At 45.0% G+C, this 17,684-nt stretch overlaps 1 protein-coding gene across 1 annotated transcript in view; it reads left to right on the top strand.

The window, feature by feature from the left end:
- The window catches only part of AOAH (acyloxyacyl hydrolase), a 201,322-nt gene that overhangs the window by 90,393 nt on the left and 93,245 nt on the right, over positions 1-17,684 (top strand). Inside the window, exons 7-11 of the mRNA XM_045564068.1 lie at positions 1,255-1,315; positions 2,426-2,496; positions 3,372-3,420; positions 5,653-5,701; positions 7,563-7,657. Of these exons, the coding sequence (XP_045420024.1) occupies positions 1,255-1,315; positions 2,426-2,496; positions 3,372-3,420; positions 5,653-5,701; positions 7,563-7,657 (325 nt within the window). The remainder of the gene's footprint in view (positions 1-1,254; positions 1,316-2,425; positions 2,497-3,371; positions 3,421-5,652; positions 5,702-7,562; positions 7,658-17,684) is intronic.

Here is a 17,684-nt window from a genome sequence, read left to right as displayed (position 1 = left end):
CAGCTGTGGGTAGAGCCAGTGCCACTGAAGGGAACATCCAGAGAGGGAGAGAGAGAGAGAGAACAACTCCTCTCCTCTACCTGCTCTGTCTTCCAACTAGTGCCAGCTCTAACTGGCAGGGGAACCTGGGAAGTGTGTTTTGCAAAATTCCCAGCCCCAGAGTTGCAGAGCAGGATAGAGGCTACATATACAGCCAGCACAGTGCCCTTTCCTGCTTCCCCAGAGAGGCCTGTAACCTGGGCTTCCGGTGGGTCCACGGCCCCAGAGTGCAAAAGATGGGCTCAACACTACCAGTGTGTCTTGAGGTTCTCAGAACTGCTGAGATGCGCTGATGATTCAAAAGATCCTTTAGCAAATCCTATAAAGCAGCAGTCCCCAGCCTTTTTGGCACTAGGGAACGGTTTCACAAAAGACAATTTTTCCGCAGGCAGGAGTCGGGAGAGGTGGAGCTCAGGCGGTGATGCGAGCGATGGGGAGTGGCTGCAGCCCGGTTTCTAACAGGCCAGGGACTGGTAGCAGTCCGCAGCCCGGGGGTTGGAGACCACAGCTATAAAGGGTCATGTTACTCTTTCTAAATTCCAGGCCCCAACAGAGCTTTGCCCTGCCATATGACTGCATTATTCTGCTACCTCACAAGTGATTTTCCTAAACTGAAAGCAGCGTTTGCCATAGAGGCTGGGAACAGTCTGGTAGTGAGGGCACAGGGGAAATCTACCCTTGTGAGTGTCTGTGGCCTTGGCATGAATGTATCTGGTCATCACAGCCGGGTCCTCGGTTTCCTAGGCTCATGAATGGGAACGAAAGTTGCCAGTGAATGACAACTATAATAAATGCCTCAAGAGTCTCAGAGTAAGTGGTTAAAAAAGAGTAAAATTTTAAGAAAAGCTCTCCATAACAGAATGTGTAAAATGGCAGGAATTCAATTTGTAGTGCTGAGTTCATTGACTGAACTCAAAATACAGTCTCCTATTTCCTGGGGATCTCAACGTCAATATCCCACGTCTTCTAAAATTTCAATTCAATTATTTCACTTCCCCATATGGGCCAAGTTAAATGTCAGAGAGAAAACTGTCCTGTTGGGTGGAGAGCAGAGACTGGCACAGTTTGGCTGGCTCTCTCCCTTCACTCTATTTTTAGAATGGCCCTCTGTCACAAAACTCAACACAGCTGTATCTGAAAATGTCTCTGTTTGTTTTCACCAACATGCTTTCTTTTTTCCTTAGCTCACCAGATGTTTTGTTTTCTTTTTCCTAGAGCTTTTGAAAATTCTGTGCCATTCAAAGATGCAGATTCAGACAAATACAGCGTCTTCCCAGTAAGTATGATTAAGAATAATTAGATGTTCACTAAATATTGCATTGCTTCCTACAAATTTCTTTCCTTTAATAAGACAAGACTGAATTTCATTTGAATGTATGATTAATTTGATGAAAAACACATTATTTCATGATTTTTAAGGACTTTTTGGCATCATGATAATACATAGGCCATCAAAGTAAATCTTAGGCCCAGACTATTTTTGTTTCAATTCCCAGCTGGGATTCTCTATGGGGACTGTAGTTATCTTGAAAGGTGTTGTGAATTATTTTGGAAATTCTTAAGCTTGCTTTTTTAAAGTGAGTGTTTGTGTGTGTGTGTGTGTGTGTGTGTGTGTGTGTGTGTGTGTGTGTGTTTGATTTAGAGCAGTTAAAATGCCAGGGTATTCTCTATGAAAGCCAACAAGCAAGTAACATGTCATAAACTCCCATAAGTTTGGGAAATCTCAGATATTCTGCTTGGGAGTGCAGGAAGTAAAAACATTGTTTGACATTATTGTGGCTTTTGATTTTTTTCAAATCAGTCAGATCAAATATATAAATCCACATAATAAACAGTTTGGCTAGAGATTTTTAAATTATTCAATAAAATGATTAATCATTTGGCCAAATAACCCAATTGTCTTATAGTCTGAGAAGAATGATGGTTGGCAGAGGAATTTCAGGAAATTGGGTAATTCTGCTGTTTCTGGAGGTGCACATAGACACACATATGTGAATAAACATACCCACACAGACACACGTGTACATGCATGCACATCTGCAACATGCATACACGTCAACACATACACATGCACACCCCACACACACGTACAGGCACTCACCCAACATTACACACACACAGGCACACACTCAATGTACACACACACATTCGTGTACGCACACACACCCTGCCACCTGTCATTGGCCCTGGTGTTATACTGCATTTCATCTCCCACAGCGTATATTACCATATTAATCTTAATTTTCTTGGTGTGCTTTAGTATCTTAGACTGAGTTTGAATTAAAACCTGCAGATGTCAATACCACCCAGACAGCTCTGATTAACCTTCCTCATGGATAACATCCAAGCAGACTGACCACCTCCTCTGCCTGCTCTTCAATTTCAGACGCTGCGGGGCTATCACTGGCGAGGGCGAGACTGTAACGACAACGACAAGTCGGTGTACCCAGGCAGAAGGTAACTGTTTCCACTGGCCACTGATTTTGAAAATTGCCTTCAAGAAACGGGGCAGGAGGCATAATTCCTTCCCCCAGCCTAGGGTATTCCCACTTCTAGAGAGACAGGCTCGCCATGTACCAATTGAAGTAAAGCTTTAGCAAAAAAAGAACAGCATTCATTCGTGCATTTATTCATTCATTTGTCCAGGAAATGCACCCATTATTTGCCAAGCACTTTGCATCATGCTGGGTGGTAAACAAAATAGAAATATGCCTCCTCTCCTGGAGCTCATAGCTGAATGGGAGAAACAAGAGAGTAAATAGAGTATTGTGGACGTTCATCCAGCCTTCTGTATAAGTTCTACATGCAGGATCAGGCCCAGAAACAGTGGCCTCTCCCCCCAGGAGTGAGGAGAGGCCTCCGATGGATGGAGAGCACACCACACTTTATCCCTGGGCTGATGTTCAGTCAATCATGTCTCTGACTTCAAAGACGAATATGCCAGCCCTCACCTCAGCGGTGACTACAGTGCCAAAGCACTAAATTAACTGGATATTTGGGCATTTAGTGGCACAATGGGGTGCAGATTTGTTAATTATCTTCATCAGCACCATTCCACGACAATATACTCCATGAATATAGTCAATCATGAAAAGGGATTTGATCCAGAGCTCCCAGCAAACATACAAACCCAAGACTAATGCAAAGAGACTGAACGAGGCTTCTGGGTGTCACAACACACAGTGGTACGTGGCACTCTTCCATGAGGAATGCTGTTTGCTCTCCACGGCATTTCGCGTGGCACTCCTACATCCATCCATTCATGCAAGAAACTGACATTCACTGAGGGACAAGTATGTGCCGAAGACCAATGTTGATGTTTTTCTTCTCAGGCCAGACAACTGGGATGCACATCAGGATTCAAACTGTAACGGCATTTGGGTGAGCAACCATATGCAAAGTTAACCCCATTCCCTTCTTCCCCACCCTCCCCAAAAGCCTATCACCTGTTTGCATTAGTCAGACCCCGGGAAGACAGTGACAGCCCGAAGCAGCTCTTTTTCTGCGGCTCGGAAGATGGGTATAGAATTCTGATCACACATGAAGAGTGCCAGTGATGTGCTGAGTGTGGAGGCTCTCTCAGGGACGGCCCCTTTAAGCCTCGCTTAAGGTCACCCACATCTAATCCCTTTATTCTGTTTTGAACAGTGTGAAATTAGATGAAGAATAGTGTTAGCAAAGTTTTACCGCAACCCACACAGCTGTTGGCGCGAACCACATGCTGTTATTTTGTTGCAGTCATTTTTTTTTTTTTCTATTTCATAAGCCTCGTCAGGCAGAGCAGAAATCACCCTGCATTTACCCTGCTACCCACACCTTGAGGCTGCTAATGCTCGGTGCCCCAGTTCCCTATGAATAATGGATTTGCAGCTTCCAGATAGAGAAAAGAGGAGGAGGGAGGAAAGCAGACCAAAGGCGCATCTGTGGACAGCAGAGGCCCAGCAGACCCGCGTGTGTGGGGTCCTGAGCTTCCATGATTTGAGGGTTCCTCATGAAGAAAAAGAATACCAATTTACAAATGCAAAATCAAGTATCAGAGTAAATAATTATTTAGAGCAATAAAAGAAATCTTAAAAAAATTTCTGGAGTCTTAGAAATACAGGTCCCCTTCTTTTGAGATCCCTTGTTCTGATTTACCGGTAGCGTTCATGGAAAAACAAATCCTAATCGAAGCCTGGATTCCCTGTCCCCTGACCTAGAACACTCTATAGCTCCCAGTCACTCCCAGCACTCACATGGGCAAGGGCAGTACAAATGAGGGCCCCTGAAGCTTAAGATTTCCTGGCTTCGAGGTACATTTCCTCCGACTAGTTGCCTCATTTATCTGGTTGGATGAAGAGGAGAATGCTTTCATAAATATTTTCCTCTTTCCAGGACACTAATGGTCCAGGCTTATATCAGCAATCACCTACCGTATACATTCTGGTCCCATGGCTTCTGGGATATTAAAAGCATGATAGATGACTGTGTCCCAGCCCGCCCCACCCACCCTACCCCTCAGTCACTCTCCCTTTCCATGGGGGAAGACATCTCCCCTAGAGCTTAAGGTGCCAAGACCCCCAAGGCAACTCTTGTTTTGATAAACCCAAGCTTAGTTGTCATGTTGGAGAACAAAGGGGGCTGATCAGAGTCTGTCTTCATTCCATGGTCCCACCCTTGCCTCTGGCATGGAGTGCCACCCACATGACGGTGGTGGGGGGCCAAGCAAGAGACTGTGCGAGACCAGAGGAAATCCACCATGAGCTCGGGGAGGAGACTCAGAGCTCATCATCGTCATGGAGAAAGACACATCACCTTCATACCCATCCCTTCCCACAGAGGAAAAATGACTCAGAATCACTATGTCACAAACTCAGAGGGAGTTTAAGGCCATCAAGTCCAACATCATCCAAGGAACGGCCACTCCACTAAAGAGGAGCTGTAACTTTTAGGTGTTAGGAAATCCCAGCCATGTTAACACAGTTGCACTCACAGGCCCAACCTCACTTCAAGGTTTCTTTATCTCAGCACTATTGATGTTTGGGTCAGATGATCCTTTGTTGGTGGTGCTTTCCTGTAAACTGTAGGATGCTTAGCAACATCCCTGGCCTCTACCCATTAGATTCCAGTAGCACACCCACCTTGTTACGACAACCAGCAATGTCTCCAGACATTGCCATTGTCCCCAGAGAGGGGGAGGTACAAAATTGACCCTGTTGAGAATTGCTGCTCCAGAAGCATCCATCCTTAGGTGCTGGAGATGTCAGAACACTTAGGTCTTGAGCTCAGAGACTGCAGAACCCACCCTGACCTTGTGTCCCAGTCACTCAGCAGTCCCTTAGTGCTCCGAGGAGTGAGACTCCCGGTCTGATCACTTCTCCCAGATCCCTGCCTTGCATCCCTCTGAGTAAGATGGCCCAGTGTCTGGATCTTCCTGACTCCTGTCCCCGGTTCCTCAGAGCCCAGCTCACTTGGCGTGGAGTACTGCTGTGTTGATTAGGGGCGCAAGAGGCTTTAAAGTGTTTTATCTACTCATTTGCCTTTGTGCTTTTAAAGCCATTTAGGGAGGATTTAGTGTACATATCTCATAAATTTAAAACCAAACTGCTAATCTCATCATTTCTCTTTTTAAAGGGTGTTGATCCAAAAGATGGAATTCCTTATGAGAAGAAATTCTGTGAAGGTATGAACTGTTAAAATCAGTGTGCTGATATAATTAATGTGCTATTCTATTCCAATAGAATATTCTTTTCTAATCAGAGTCAAATTGAAGTGAACAGACCACCGAAGTCAGGAAGTGCCTGATGCTAGAACTTACTTTATGTTGACCAATTCACATTTATTTTTATGACAGATCAGAGAAAAACATTAAAAAGGTTTGGAAAAGGAGGCAGAATCTAGAAAAAGGAAAACTTAATGTGTTTAATCGACTACTTGAGGATTAGAAACTTTAATAATGTTAGAAAAGGCTGCAGGATGGATAACAGAGTGACAGAAATCCAGCACTTTTCCAAATATAAGAAAATAAGTAGAGGTGCCAACTGATATTTTTAATCTTTCACATTTCCTTCTCACTACCCTACATGGTTAGACACCTGGACTTGTACTGATGGGGCAAGTCCCTGTGTCCACTGGGCTAAAGATGCGTATCTGAATGATTTGAGGGAAACTGCCAAGCTGTAGCCTGTAGGGGCCTCCCAAAAGCTCTGTACTCTAAATGCCCAAATGCCAAGACATCTGTGCCACCAGCCCCATCAGGAGAAGCCTCACCACCCACACATTACTGAAAACATGCTCCTGGTGATGCCAACCCCATGGTAACATCACTGTTTAAGTTTAGGAAATGCTTTTCTCCCTGCTTTCAGAAGCATTTCACTCAGTCATTCAATCGACAGGTATTTCCTGAACAGATATTCTAGTTATGCACCAAGGGCTATACTTGGCTCTGAGTTTTCATGGGCAAAAAACATACAGTCTTTGCCTTAGATCAATTAAAGTCTAATTATCTTTAATCTCTCAGAGGGTCAGGAAGGGGGATGGAAAATTTAAAGGCCCATTACATATCTATGCAGTTTAGAAATATGTGTTGGATAAATACAGGAATGAATGAACAAACCAACTAATGAGTGAGTAAATGCAGAACTAGGGGAAACCCTGGTGCAAGGGTCTGGGGTCACTGTGGGAAGCCTCTTGGATCCCTCACAGTTCACTCCTCTGTGCTCTCCAGCATGTCCTGGGCCTTCTCAGTGCCCATTTGTGTGGCCAAGTGGTGGCTCCTGTGGGGGCCCAGGCTAGGAGGCACCGCAGTGAGACTGGGCGATCCTGCTGCATGACTTGAGGGGTTTGAAGGTAGATAAAGGAGGCTCCATCTCTGCCTCTGAGAGGCACCAACTGATTCTTCCAGGATCTGAAGGGATTTGGAAGAGTGTGTCCACAGGCAAATGACTTCTGTGCATGGGCCTTGGAATCAGATTAAGTGATTCTGAACCTCCCGACATACAGGGCTGCACAAAAACTGTTCTATCTCCATCTCTCCATTAATCAACCGGAATCATCCATCCAGTGCCTTTGCATATGTGGATTAAGGGTTTAAAAAAAAAAACATAACATCTTTGAAAAATCAAAATTGCTCCACGGGATCATTAACTCTTACAGTGAATTGTAATAGAAATCGGTGTGTTTTCAAGAATGCAATTTCCAGAACCAAAATTTAGAGCATATTTCTGAGTTCAGATAAAGCCTTGATTCATTTATTCATCCATCATGCTCTCAGGATGTTGTATGGCAGTTTGTTTTATGCTGAGCTGGGAAGTACACCTGCATCTGTACATCTTAGCTAGCAGTTCCAATGGCCTAGAAATCTCTCTCTGCTTCTAAATGCTATGCCCCTCACTCTCCAACATACAAAAAGTGGCGATGCATCACTGTTACGATGCTCTGTGCCTGGAATACACACACCAGGGTATCTGCTCTCACCACTACTCAGTCTGGAGGCTCCAAGCCACTTGAGTGCATAAATAATGTAAATAAATTGTGCTGCCTAGGTTCACAGCCCAGGGGAGTCATTTTGCTGGGAGACTCGGCAGGGGCTCATTTTCACATTTCTCCTGAATGGATCACAGCTTCGCAGATGTCTTTGGTAAGTAATTTTGGCAGTAATCATTCCAGATGCGCTGGCCTTTGTTTCTGTTTCCCCTTGCTCTCTCTAAATGCGATGCCAGCTCCAAACAGGTGCAAATCTCCTTCCTCAGCAAAATCTGCCGTGAAAGACATACCACAGCTGTTTCAGTCCTAGGCAAACGGAGGCACAGGGTTCCTTCTGTTCCCAACCTCAGCCAGGAACCCTAAGATGGCGGGTGGGAGTGAAGAAGAAGGTGGAGAGTGAGCAGAGAGGACGCGGCTGGAGCTGGCTTCCCCACGGAGGCCAGGGGTTGCCGCTGTGGGCCTCTCCAGCTTGTGTCTTGCCGGAGCAAGTGAGAAGGACTTGGCAGAGCAGAGTGCTCAGCCCGCTGGCCCCTTCTGTGTTCCACGAAAGGGCAGCGGGGACAGACAACCCTGCTATTCGTTCCTGAAGAGTGGTGGGACTGTCCTGAGGGTTTTTAAATGAAGAAAGATGAAGGGGGCCAGGAGGCTGAATTGCAAACAACGACAGACTCAGAGAAGGCAAGGAGAGGGAAAGGAAATCAGCATTGTTAACTCTGTGTCAGGTGTCACACGCCCTCAGAGAGGTTTGCATGTGTTACTCGGATGACTGGCTCATAAATGTGGGGTAGACACAAAATGGCAACTCCGTATATTCCCAGTTCATCACCTGAGCACACACCTGCCACATTATGGAGACGCCATTATCTTCCTCTTGAATCGTGCAAACACCTGGGAAATCGTGTGTCAAAGGGGGTGCTCAGGGCAGGTGCAGACCCTCGCAGCACTGGGTTCCCCCCAACCTGAGAAACTCGGGCCTGGGGCCTGCTGGGGTCTCTTCCTGCCAGTGCTCCGTGGGTCCCCAGGCCGATCAGGCATCTCCCCTTCCCAGGGCCCACCTCCCCAGCCCACAGCAGTCAGGTCACCCCCAATGGGTCTTCAAACCTCTGTGCCGAGACATGCTAAGCACTTGGGTGGGGGATGGAGCTCACCTCCCCTGCTCACAGATGCCTGCACTGCCAGCCAGAGGTGGAGGTGGGGAGCTGCCACTGTGCCCAACCCCAGTCCTTCCCTTGACTGTGCCTGGATTCCAGAAAGGGACAGAAGGTGATATCAGAACACAAGCACCTCCTGATGGCACCACCTAGTTGCCCCCTTGTTGGAGGATACGGCAGTTGCAGGGCAAAATGGGGAAGCGGGTGGGGGTGAGCTGGGGGAGTGAGTGACCAAGAACCCATTGCTGGGAGGCTGCGGGAGCCAGGATCCAGCAGGAGCCCAACTCCAGTCCCTCCCTCGCATGTGCTCAGTTGTCCCAGTGGACTCCACTCACATACAGATACAAATATAAGATTCTGAAGAAGTTCAAGATAGGGCAGCAGAGCATTAAACCAAGTGTGGGGGCCCTTCTGAGCAAAGCACAGAATAGAGAAACAGAATAGAGAACTCAGAAATAAATCCACATCTATACAGCCAACTGATTTTTGACAAAGGCACTAAGAATGTACTTTGGGGAAAGGACCCCTTCTTCAGTAAATGGTGCTGGGAAAACTCGGTATCCATATGCAGAAGAATGAAACTAGACCCCTATCTCTCACCATATGCAAAAATCAACTCAAAATGGATTAGACTTATTAGAAAAAAATTAGGATAAACACTTTAGGACATTGGTCTGGGCCAAAATTTTTGTGGCTAAGACTTCAAAAGCACAGGCAACAAAAATAAAATAGACAAATGACACTATATTAAACTAAAAAGCTTCCACACAGCAAAGGAAACAACCAATAGAATGAGAAGACAACCTGTTGAATGGGAAAATATATTTGCAAACTATTCATGCAACAAAGAACTAATATCCAGAATATACAAAAACTCAAACAACAGCAATAAACAAATAATCCCATTAAAAAGTGGGTACAAGACATGAATAGACTTTTCTCCAGAGAAAACATACAAATGGCCAACAGGTATGTGAAAACATGCTCAACATCAATGCAAATCAAAACCACAATCTTACCCCAATTAGAATGGCTATTATTAAAAAGACAAAAAAGAACAGGTGCTGACAAGGATGCAGAGAAAGGGGAACACTAGAACACTGTGGCAATATAAATTAGTACAGCCATTATAGAAAACAGTATGGAGGTTCCTTTAAAAACTAAATATAGATCTACCATGTGATCCAACAATCCTGCTGCTGGGTATATATCCAAAAGAAAGGAAATCAGTATACCAAGAGATATCTGCACTGCCATGTTTATTGCAGCACTATTCACAATAGCCAAGATATGAAATAACCTAAGTGTCCATTCATGGATAAACAGATAAATAAAATGTGGTATATGTACACAATGGAATGATATTTAGCCATAAAAAATGAAATTCTGTTTTTTGCAGCAATATGGGTAGAACTGGGGGTCATTATAGTAAGTGAAATAAACCAGCTACAGAAACAAATACTGCATGTACTTATTCATATGCGGTAGCTAAAAACGTTGATCTCATGGAGGAAGACGGTAGGATGGTAGACACCAGGGGCTGGGAAGGAGGTGTGTTTTGTGAGGGGTGGATAAAAAGAGATTGGTTAATGGGCACAAACATACAGTCAGGTAGAAGAAATAAGTTCCAATGTTCGATAGCAGAGTGGAGTGACTGTAGTTAACATCAATGTATTATATATTCAAAACAGCTAGAATAGGCCGGGTGTGGTGGCTCACACCTATAATCCTAGCACTTTGGGAGGCCAAGGTGGTCGGATTGCTTGAGACCAAGAATTCAAGACCAACCTGAGCAAGCAGGAGACCCCATCTCTACAAAAGATAGTAAAATTAGCCAGGGGTGGTGGCATGTGTCAGTAGTCCCAGCTACTCAGGAGGCTGAGGCAGGAGGTTCGCTTAAGCCCAGGAGTTTGAGGCTGCAGTGAGCTAAGACATCACTGCACTCTAGCCTGGGCAACAGAGCAAGACCCTGTCTCAAAAAAAAAAAAAAATAGCAAGAATAGAGGACTTGAAATGTTCCCAACACATAGAAATAATAAATACTTTACTTGATCATAACACACTTTACACATGTAACAAAACATCATATGTCCCCCATAAATATGTACAAATACTATGTACCTATAAAATTTTTTTAATTTAAAAAATAAAAGTGATAGATCACAACAATATATGTACACGAATACTCATCAAAGAGTTATTTATTTATAAGAGTAAAAATGAGGAAAGAAACTAAAAATCAAAAATAGAGGATATAAAAATATTACATCTATACAATGAAATTTTATACAACCATTAATACATATACTAAAGACACCTCTATTGGCAAGAAAATATATTTATGATCATTCATTAAGGAACAAAATCAGGTTACAAAATAGTATTATGAATCAATTTTGTGAATATATGTATGCCTGTGTGTGCAAACAAAAAAATAATTGGAAGGTTGTAGATCAAGATGTTTACACTGGCTATCTTTGGATGGTGGAATTATGGATAAGTTTTTTTCTATTTTTGCTTCATTGAACTTGTATTATGTGTGTACCAAATACTGCAATTCAAGATTTTGAAGATTTGTTTGTTCTGTTCTGTTTTGTTTTGTATTAAGCAAATAGCTAAGGAAACCAGGTAAAGAAAATCAATGCATTTCTTTCTTTAACCCTTGTAAAAGCTCCCTGAGGTAGGCGTTGCTACTACGCACCCTCCCTTTGCAGACAGATTCTCAGAGAGCTTGAGTAGACTGCCCAAGGTCACACAACTAACAGGCGGCAGAATCATGCCTGTCAGCATAATCCTGAACACGGCACTCAAACCAGAAACGCTGTGAATGATAATAGTAACAATCTCGGGCAAGGCCATGTGCTTCAGTGAACCAGTGGCTGTGACAATGTTTTGGACCTGTATATGGAATTCCATCCAGACACATGGCTCCTGTAGTGCAGTGGTGTGGTTAACGACACTGGCTGACGTCCTTGCGCTTGTCCTTCCTACTCCTGCCCCTGGCCCCTGGCGGCTGAGGAAAGGCTGCCTCTCTTCACAGCCTGGGGCCCCTTTAGTGTTCTGGGCCGGGGGAGGATAGCCTCTCACCCACTCTCACGGGGAGGGGGAGGGGCTCACTCTGCAGGATGCTAAGTTCCTAGGGAAGGGAGGGGCCCACCCAGGAGACATTTTAAGGAAATCACTTCAGCAAGCCCAGTGACCCATCCTGGAGACCTTACAGTTAGAATTCGAACTGTAACATTTTTCATGTGCTATTTGCAGCAAGGAACTGATTGAAATGCTATTGATTAGCATTTGTTGGTGTGAGTTTGGGTTTGAGTTTGGATTACATCCCCTCCTACTTTTTGGCAGTAAATAGTTTTGAGAAACAACTACGAGAACAGGCTGGTAAGGAACCCAAATCAGGCCTAACTGTGATTGGAATGCAGGTGTTTTATCAATACGGTGATAATGCTATGGATGGGAGGGACAACGCGATAGTTTTGGAGTCAATTTGTCATCTGGTTTAAGCGTCTGATGGTCTAGGGTTCTTGAAATCTCTCTTAGGTTAACATTCCTCTCCAAGCTGAGAATGAGCTTAGTGACTCCCAGCCTGGGCCACTTCTGTGGCACACCATCTGGTAAGACTGGAAGATGGGACAGGAAGAATAAGAGATATATTTTGCTTAGAATATTGATATTGAAAATGAAGATTTATCACCAAGTTATTGTCAAAATAATAACCACTAACACCCCCAAATCTCCAGTGACTTAATACAACCATCGTTTCTTCTCACTTCTGCATCTGTGGGTTGTCTGGGGTCAGCTGTTCTAGGCTGGGCTCTGTTGGTCTTGGCTCCAAGCTTCAAGTTCGGCCCAGGTCTGTGCCATGTGTCTCTCATTTTTCTTAGATGGGCCACCTACCCAGAGCATGTTCCTTCTTCTCATAGTGATGACAAAGTGCAAGAGGGCAAGACCCCTACACAAGCACCACCATGAACCCAACAGCCAAAGCAAGTCACTTGACCACAATCAAGAGCGATGGGGAAGGAAGTAGGTCTGTCCAAAGCGGGAGAAAGAGGAGAGTATTTGCTTTATTGCTTTTATATAATTATAAATGTTAAATACGCAATGGAGAAAAATAAGAAAATACAAAAATTATTATAATTCTTCCTTAATACTAGCGCCCAGAGAGAATCACTTTAACATTCTGCAGTTTCAGTTTTGTTTTGAAATATTCTTTTAATATTATTTTTATTTTAAAAAAGATATCAAGCCAATGATAAAACAATTTTAAAAGACAAAAAAAAAAAACACTCCCACCATTTTAAATTTTTCTCATTATTTTTCCACTCTTTCCAGCACTCTCCCCCACTGTGCATATCTATGTATATATGTAATGCATATTGCATATACACACACTCTATGTAGTCAAAAGAATAGCAAGTTTGCAATCGACAATTCTTTTTTTCTATTTCTTTTTCGTAATCACTTCCACACTGCTACTTAGTCTTTGTTCTCACCACATTTATTGATGCTCCACAGTGTCCTTTTTTCAGGGGACATAAGATAATCTACTGAACCATTCACCCATCACTGGATATTAAACTGATTCAATTTTTGGCCATTATGGATCATGCTCCTTTTTGAAAAAAAAAAAAAAAAAACCCTCCAATTTTTAATTTTTTTTTAATTTTTTAATTTTTTTGTAGAGACAGGGTCTTGCTATGTTTGCCAGGTTGGTCTCGAACTCTTGGCCTCAAACAATCCTCCCACCTTGGCCTCCCAAAGTGCTGGGATTACAGGTGTGAGCCAGCATGCCCTGCCCAATTTTTAAAAACTGCTATTTATAGAATCTCTGTTTGTGCAAGGAGTCAGCCCTGATATGAATACCATGCCCAGTTGATATCCAGGAGGTGTGTTGAGTGCAGATGTCTCATGTTTCCGTTGTTTGGCTTTTAGTGCTTGTAGCAAGTATAAACAAAATATCAGCTCTGTCTTTCATGAACATTCTAGAGTCACATCTCAACAGGCCCAGCAGCAGAGCACTTTTTGTGTATCAATTAATTTGACAAACACTAAATGTGTGCCTCCTGTGTGCCAAGCTGATGACAGTGGAGAAAAGGACGGGAAGATCCAGGTCCTCTTTGGATTTGCAACTCCATGGGGACACGCAGACAAGCAAATGGCAATTCTAGAGCAGTCAATGCCCCCCAGATGGGAACAAAGGGTTCCCAAAGGAAGAGACAGCATATGCAAAGTGGAAGAATTAGTGGGAGGTAGCCAGGTGTAGCCGAGCTAGGGAGGAGTGTCCTAGCAGAGGAAAGAGCAGGCGCAAAGGGAGCAAGTGGGTTCAGCATTCTGAAAAGGAGAAGTTCGGTGTGGCTGAGCGAAAGCTCACCACACACAGGTGGGAAGGTGAGAGGGGCTCCTGGGGAGGTGCGTGGGGTGGGTCTCCAGGGGCCTGGGAGCCATGTGAAGGAACTCAGAGTTTATGCCGAAGGCCAGGGGAGCCACTGAAGGGCTGAGAAAGGGTCAGATCTGAATTTTAGAAAATTCATTCTGGACAGGATGGATTCATGAGGCAAGGTGGGGACGGGGAGTGCGGAATCAGGCAACAAGACAAACTGGGAGGTTGTTAGTCCTAGTAAAAGTGTCTTAAGCCAGGGAAGTACAGTGGGGAAGAAAGGAAACGGAAAAACTCAGACGCTGTCTGGAATCAACAGTGGACATGTGTTTTCTCACACCCTTTCCATCCTGTGCACTTTATGACAGCTCCTAAAGACACCACGCTCCCTGGGTGGATGTGTCACTGCCCTGGGGTTGATCCCGGGCTGTCCTCTGGCATCCTTGCATTCTGGACGAGGCTGCCTGGACCTCATTCCCAACTGCAGATCTTCCCACAGGGGCTCAGCCAGCCTTTGGGGACTCTAATGGAAGATCAGCTCTGCCAAGAAACTTCTGGTGCTTCTTATCCCTCTGCACCACACCTGCCAGCTCCCAGTAGTTTTGGTGAGCACAGAATTTACTGTCCAAACTGGGAGCTTTGAGAGAAGAGGTATCACTGCTGATAATTATGCCAGGACAGTCTAGGCATCAGCCTGGACTAGCCAGACACCTCCTGACAGCGCGAGAGCCGTGCTCCAAGCTGACTCGGGGAGTCAGGAGCAGCGCCCGGAGGGGAATTTCAGGCCTCCAACTTACCTGTGTATAGAATACTCTTGGACTTTGAATCAGATAGACCCGAGTTCAAATCCTTGCTGAACCACTTACATTTACTTCTTGGAGCTTTAGTTTCCCCATCTATGAAATATGAATAATGATGGAGACTTCATAAGAAATTTGGGATGATTTTTATAATGAGATGTTAAAAATTGGACTGTTTATTTCTACCTAAGTTTTAGTTGAAACCCCAAGACAAGGTGGACTTTCCCACTGTTTAATATTTCTTCCAAGTGAAATATTAAACCACTCCCACAGGACCTGCGAAAGAAGGGAGTGAAGCCAGTTCTGCAGCCCGTCCCTTCACTCTCACCCCACAGGGCCAAGAGCTGAGGCTGGGAAGCGCCAGTGTCCAGGTGGGGCCCAGCTCTCCCTGTGGGGGAGAGGTGCCAGTGCTCCCTTCTCGCCATAGGAAGGCCACTAGGAGACCTGGACGGGGTCTCCAGAGCTTGGGGACAAGAGGGCTGGTGTCTGACGCCCCCATGAGGAATGTAAAGGCAGTGACTGAGGTGGCGAGACAAAAAGAATGTGTTCCCTGGGCAGGAAGGTAGAGCTGGCCTGGGCCACTGGACATCTGCAGGGGATGGCCCATGGGGCAAGGTGACCTCACGGGCCTTAACCTCCAGCTGACCAGGGCTGAAGCAGCAAACTCCAGTGACCAGTGGGGTGTAGGGAAGGCAGCGACTCTACCACGGCAGGTGCAGTCACTTGTTCCCAGCAGGGCCTCTCAAGAGCCCCACGACAGCCCCCACTGTAGAATGTCACAGCCAACTTCCTCTCCTTCCACTGCCGTCCCCAGGGCTCAGAAGCCTCGGCCGGCAAGTGGAAGGAAAAGCTGGCCACGTGGACAGAGGAAGCGGGTGCAGATGGCCAGCCTCAAGCCCGGGTGGAGCAAGGGGCAAGGAGTTTTACTTAAAATTACGAGGACTAGACATTTTAATTTTCTGAAATGGAATTTAACTCAACTAGAGGAATCTGTGTTACCTGAGAATGAGCATATGCATAATTGGGCTGGCCTGGATTTTCTTCCAGGACCAAGGGCTGAACTGAGTTAGCACCACAGCGTGCATGGGCAGTGGGGGCAGGAATAGAGGTGTTGTCTCATTGCACCCTAAGGCGCTGCTTGTATAATGTGCCGGTGAACACGGCAAACACTAGCAAGGTGACAGAGGCTCAGTGGACGCTCATTCTCTTCTCTAGTCACTAGTTACGATCACCCTAAGTGGTGCCCTGTATGAAGCATCTCATATAAAGAGGGACAGTTCTCAAACTTTTTGGTCTCAGGTCCCATTTGCACTCTTAGAAAACATCGATGAGCCAGAGAACTTTGGTTTATGTGGGTTATTATATCCATCGATATATGTCAATTATAGCTATAGATATGGGTCACATACACAACTATTTATCAATATCTGTCAATTATATCCATGAATAATTACTCTAACAGAGATCAAAACAGAAATTTTTGAAATATTAATTTATATAAAAATAAGAAGCAAATTACATGTTAACCTATTTTTTGACCAATAACTTTATTTTCCAAAACAAAAAATGTTAGAAGCATGGCATTGTTTTCCATTTCTGTGAATCTCCTTACGAGAAGACAGCTGGGTCCCTGTATCTGCTTCTGCCTTCAATCTGTTCCGATACCTGTGTATGCAGCCTCTTAAAAACTCCATCGTATCCTCATAAATGATTTAGCGTGAAAAAGGTCAACAAGTCTTAGTGCTCTGATGAAAATTAGTGATTTCATGAACCCCCATGAGGATTTCAAAGACCCCTCCAGGAGTCCCCAGACCATACTGTCATAGGGCTTTCCTGCTGCCTCTAATGTCCAAACTTTGAGGATTTACAAAAGAAGCGGGGCCGGGCGCGGTGGCTCACGCCTGTAATCCTAGCCCTCTGGGAGGCCGAGGCGGGTGGATCGCTCCAGGTCAGGAGTTCGAGACCAGCCTGAGTGAGACCCCGTCTCTACTAAAAATAGAAAGAAATTATCTGGCCAACTAAAAATATATATAGAAAAAAAAATTAGCCGGGCATGGTGGCTCATGCCTGTAGTCCCAGCTACTCGGGAGGCTGAGGCAGTAGGATCGCTTAAGCCCAGGAGTTTGAGGTTGCTGTGAGCTAGGCTGACGCCACGGCACTCACTCTAGCCCGGGCAACAAAGTGAGACTCTGTCTCAAAAAAAAAAAAAAAAAAAAAAAAACAAAAGAAGCGGGGGCGTATAGGTTACTCCCATGTAGTTTTCAAAATTCTTCACGTCTGGAAATGCCAGAGAAGAGATACACTAAGATAGAATGTTTCAGGGCAAAATGGGGATGCCACCGTGTCGGCTGGTCTGTAAACCCAGTGTTTCCACGGCATCTCAGAACATGTGAGGCACCAAGGACAGCGTCCGCTGAGACCAGGCCTCGTTCTGCCCAAGGGTTCTGCATGCTTGTGCAGGGGTGTGTTTGCTTCCCAGTGGTTTGCAAGGCAATGTTTCACTCCAGAGAAATAGCTGGACTGCTCAGAAGTTCCTTCTTTCTGTTCAGATTTTAGATGCTCATGAAAAAGTGAAATATAACTTCAGTTCTCAAAGGTGTAAAAGCCCTAAGGCTCCTAGACCTCATTGGGAAGTTATGGAAACAGGGAAGAAGAAACATTTAGTAAAACTCCTCAGATCCCTCCACAACCCACCCTCTCTTCCCACCCTTCTTCTGGCCCATCTCCTTTTACTGTGTGACAGCCTTTTAGTGATGTCACCACAAAGGATGAGAGCCTCAGCCTTGTGGCTAACTCGGCAGGTGGAACCCTTCAAACTAAGCATATAATTAGCGTCAGAGCCAA

Source organism: Lemur catta, chromosome 11, assembly GCF_020740605.2.
Source record: "Lemur catta isolate mLemCat1 chromosome 11, mLemCat1.pri, whole genome shotgun sequence".
Lineage (NCBI taxonomy): Eukaryota > Metazoa > Chordata > Mammalia > Primates > Lemuridae > Lemur > Lemur catta.
The sequence above is the reverse complement of the archived record's forward strand: the minus strand, read 5'-3'. Positions and strand labels throughout refer to the sequence as shown.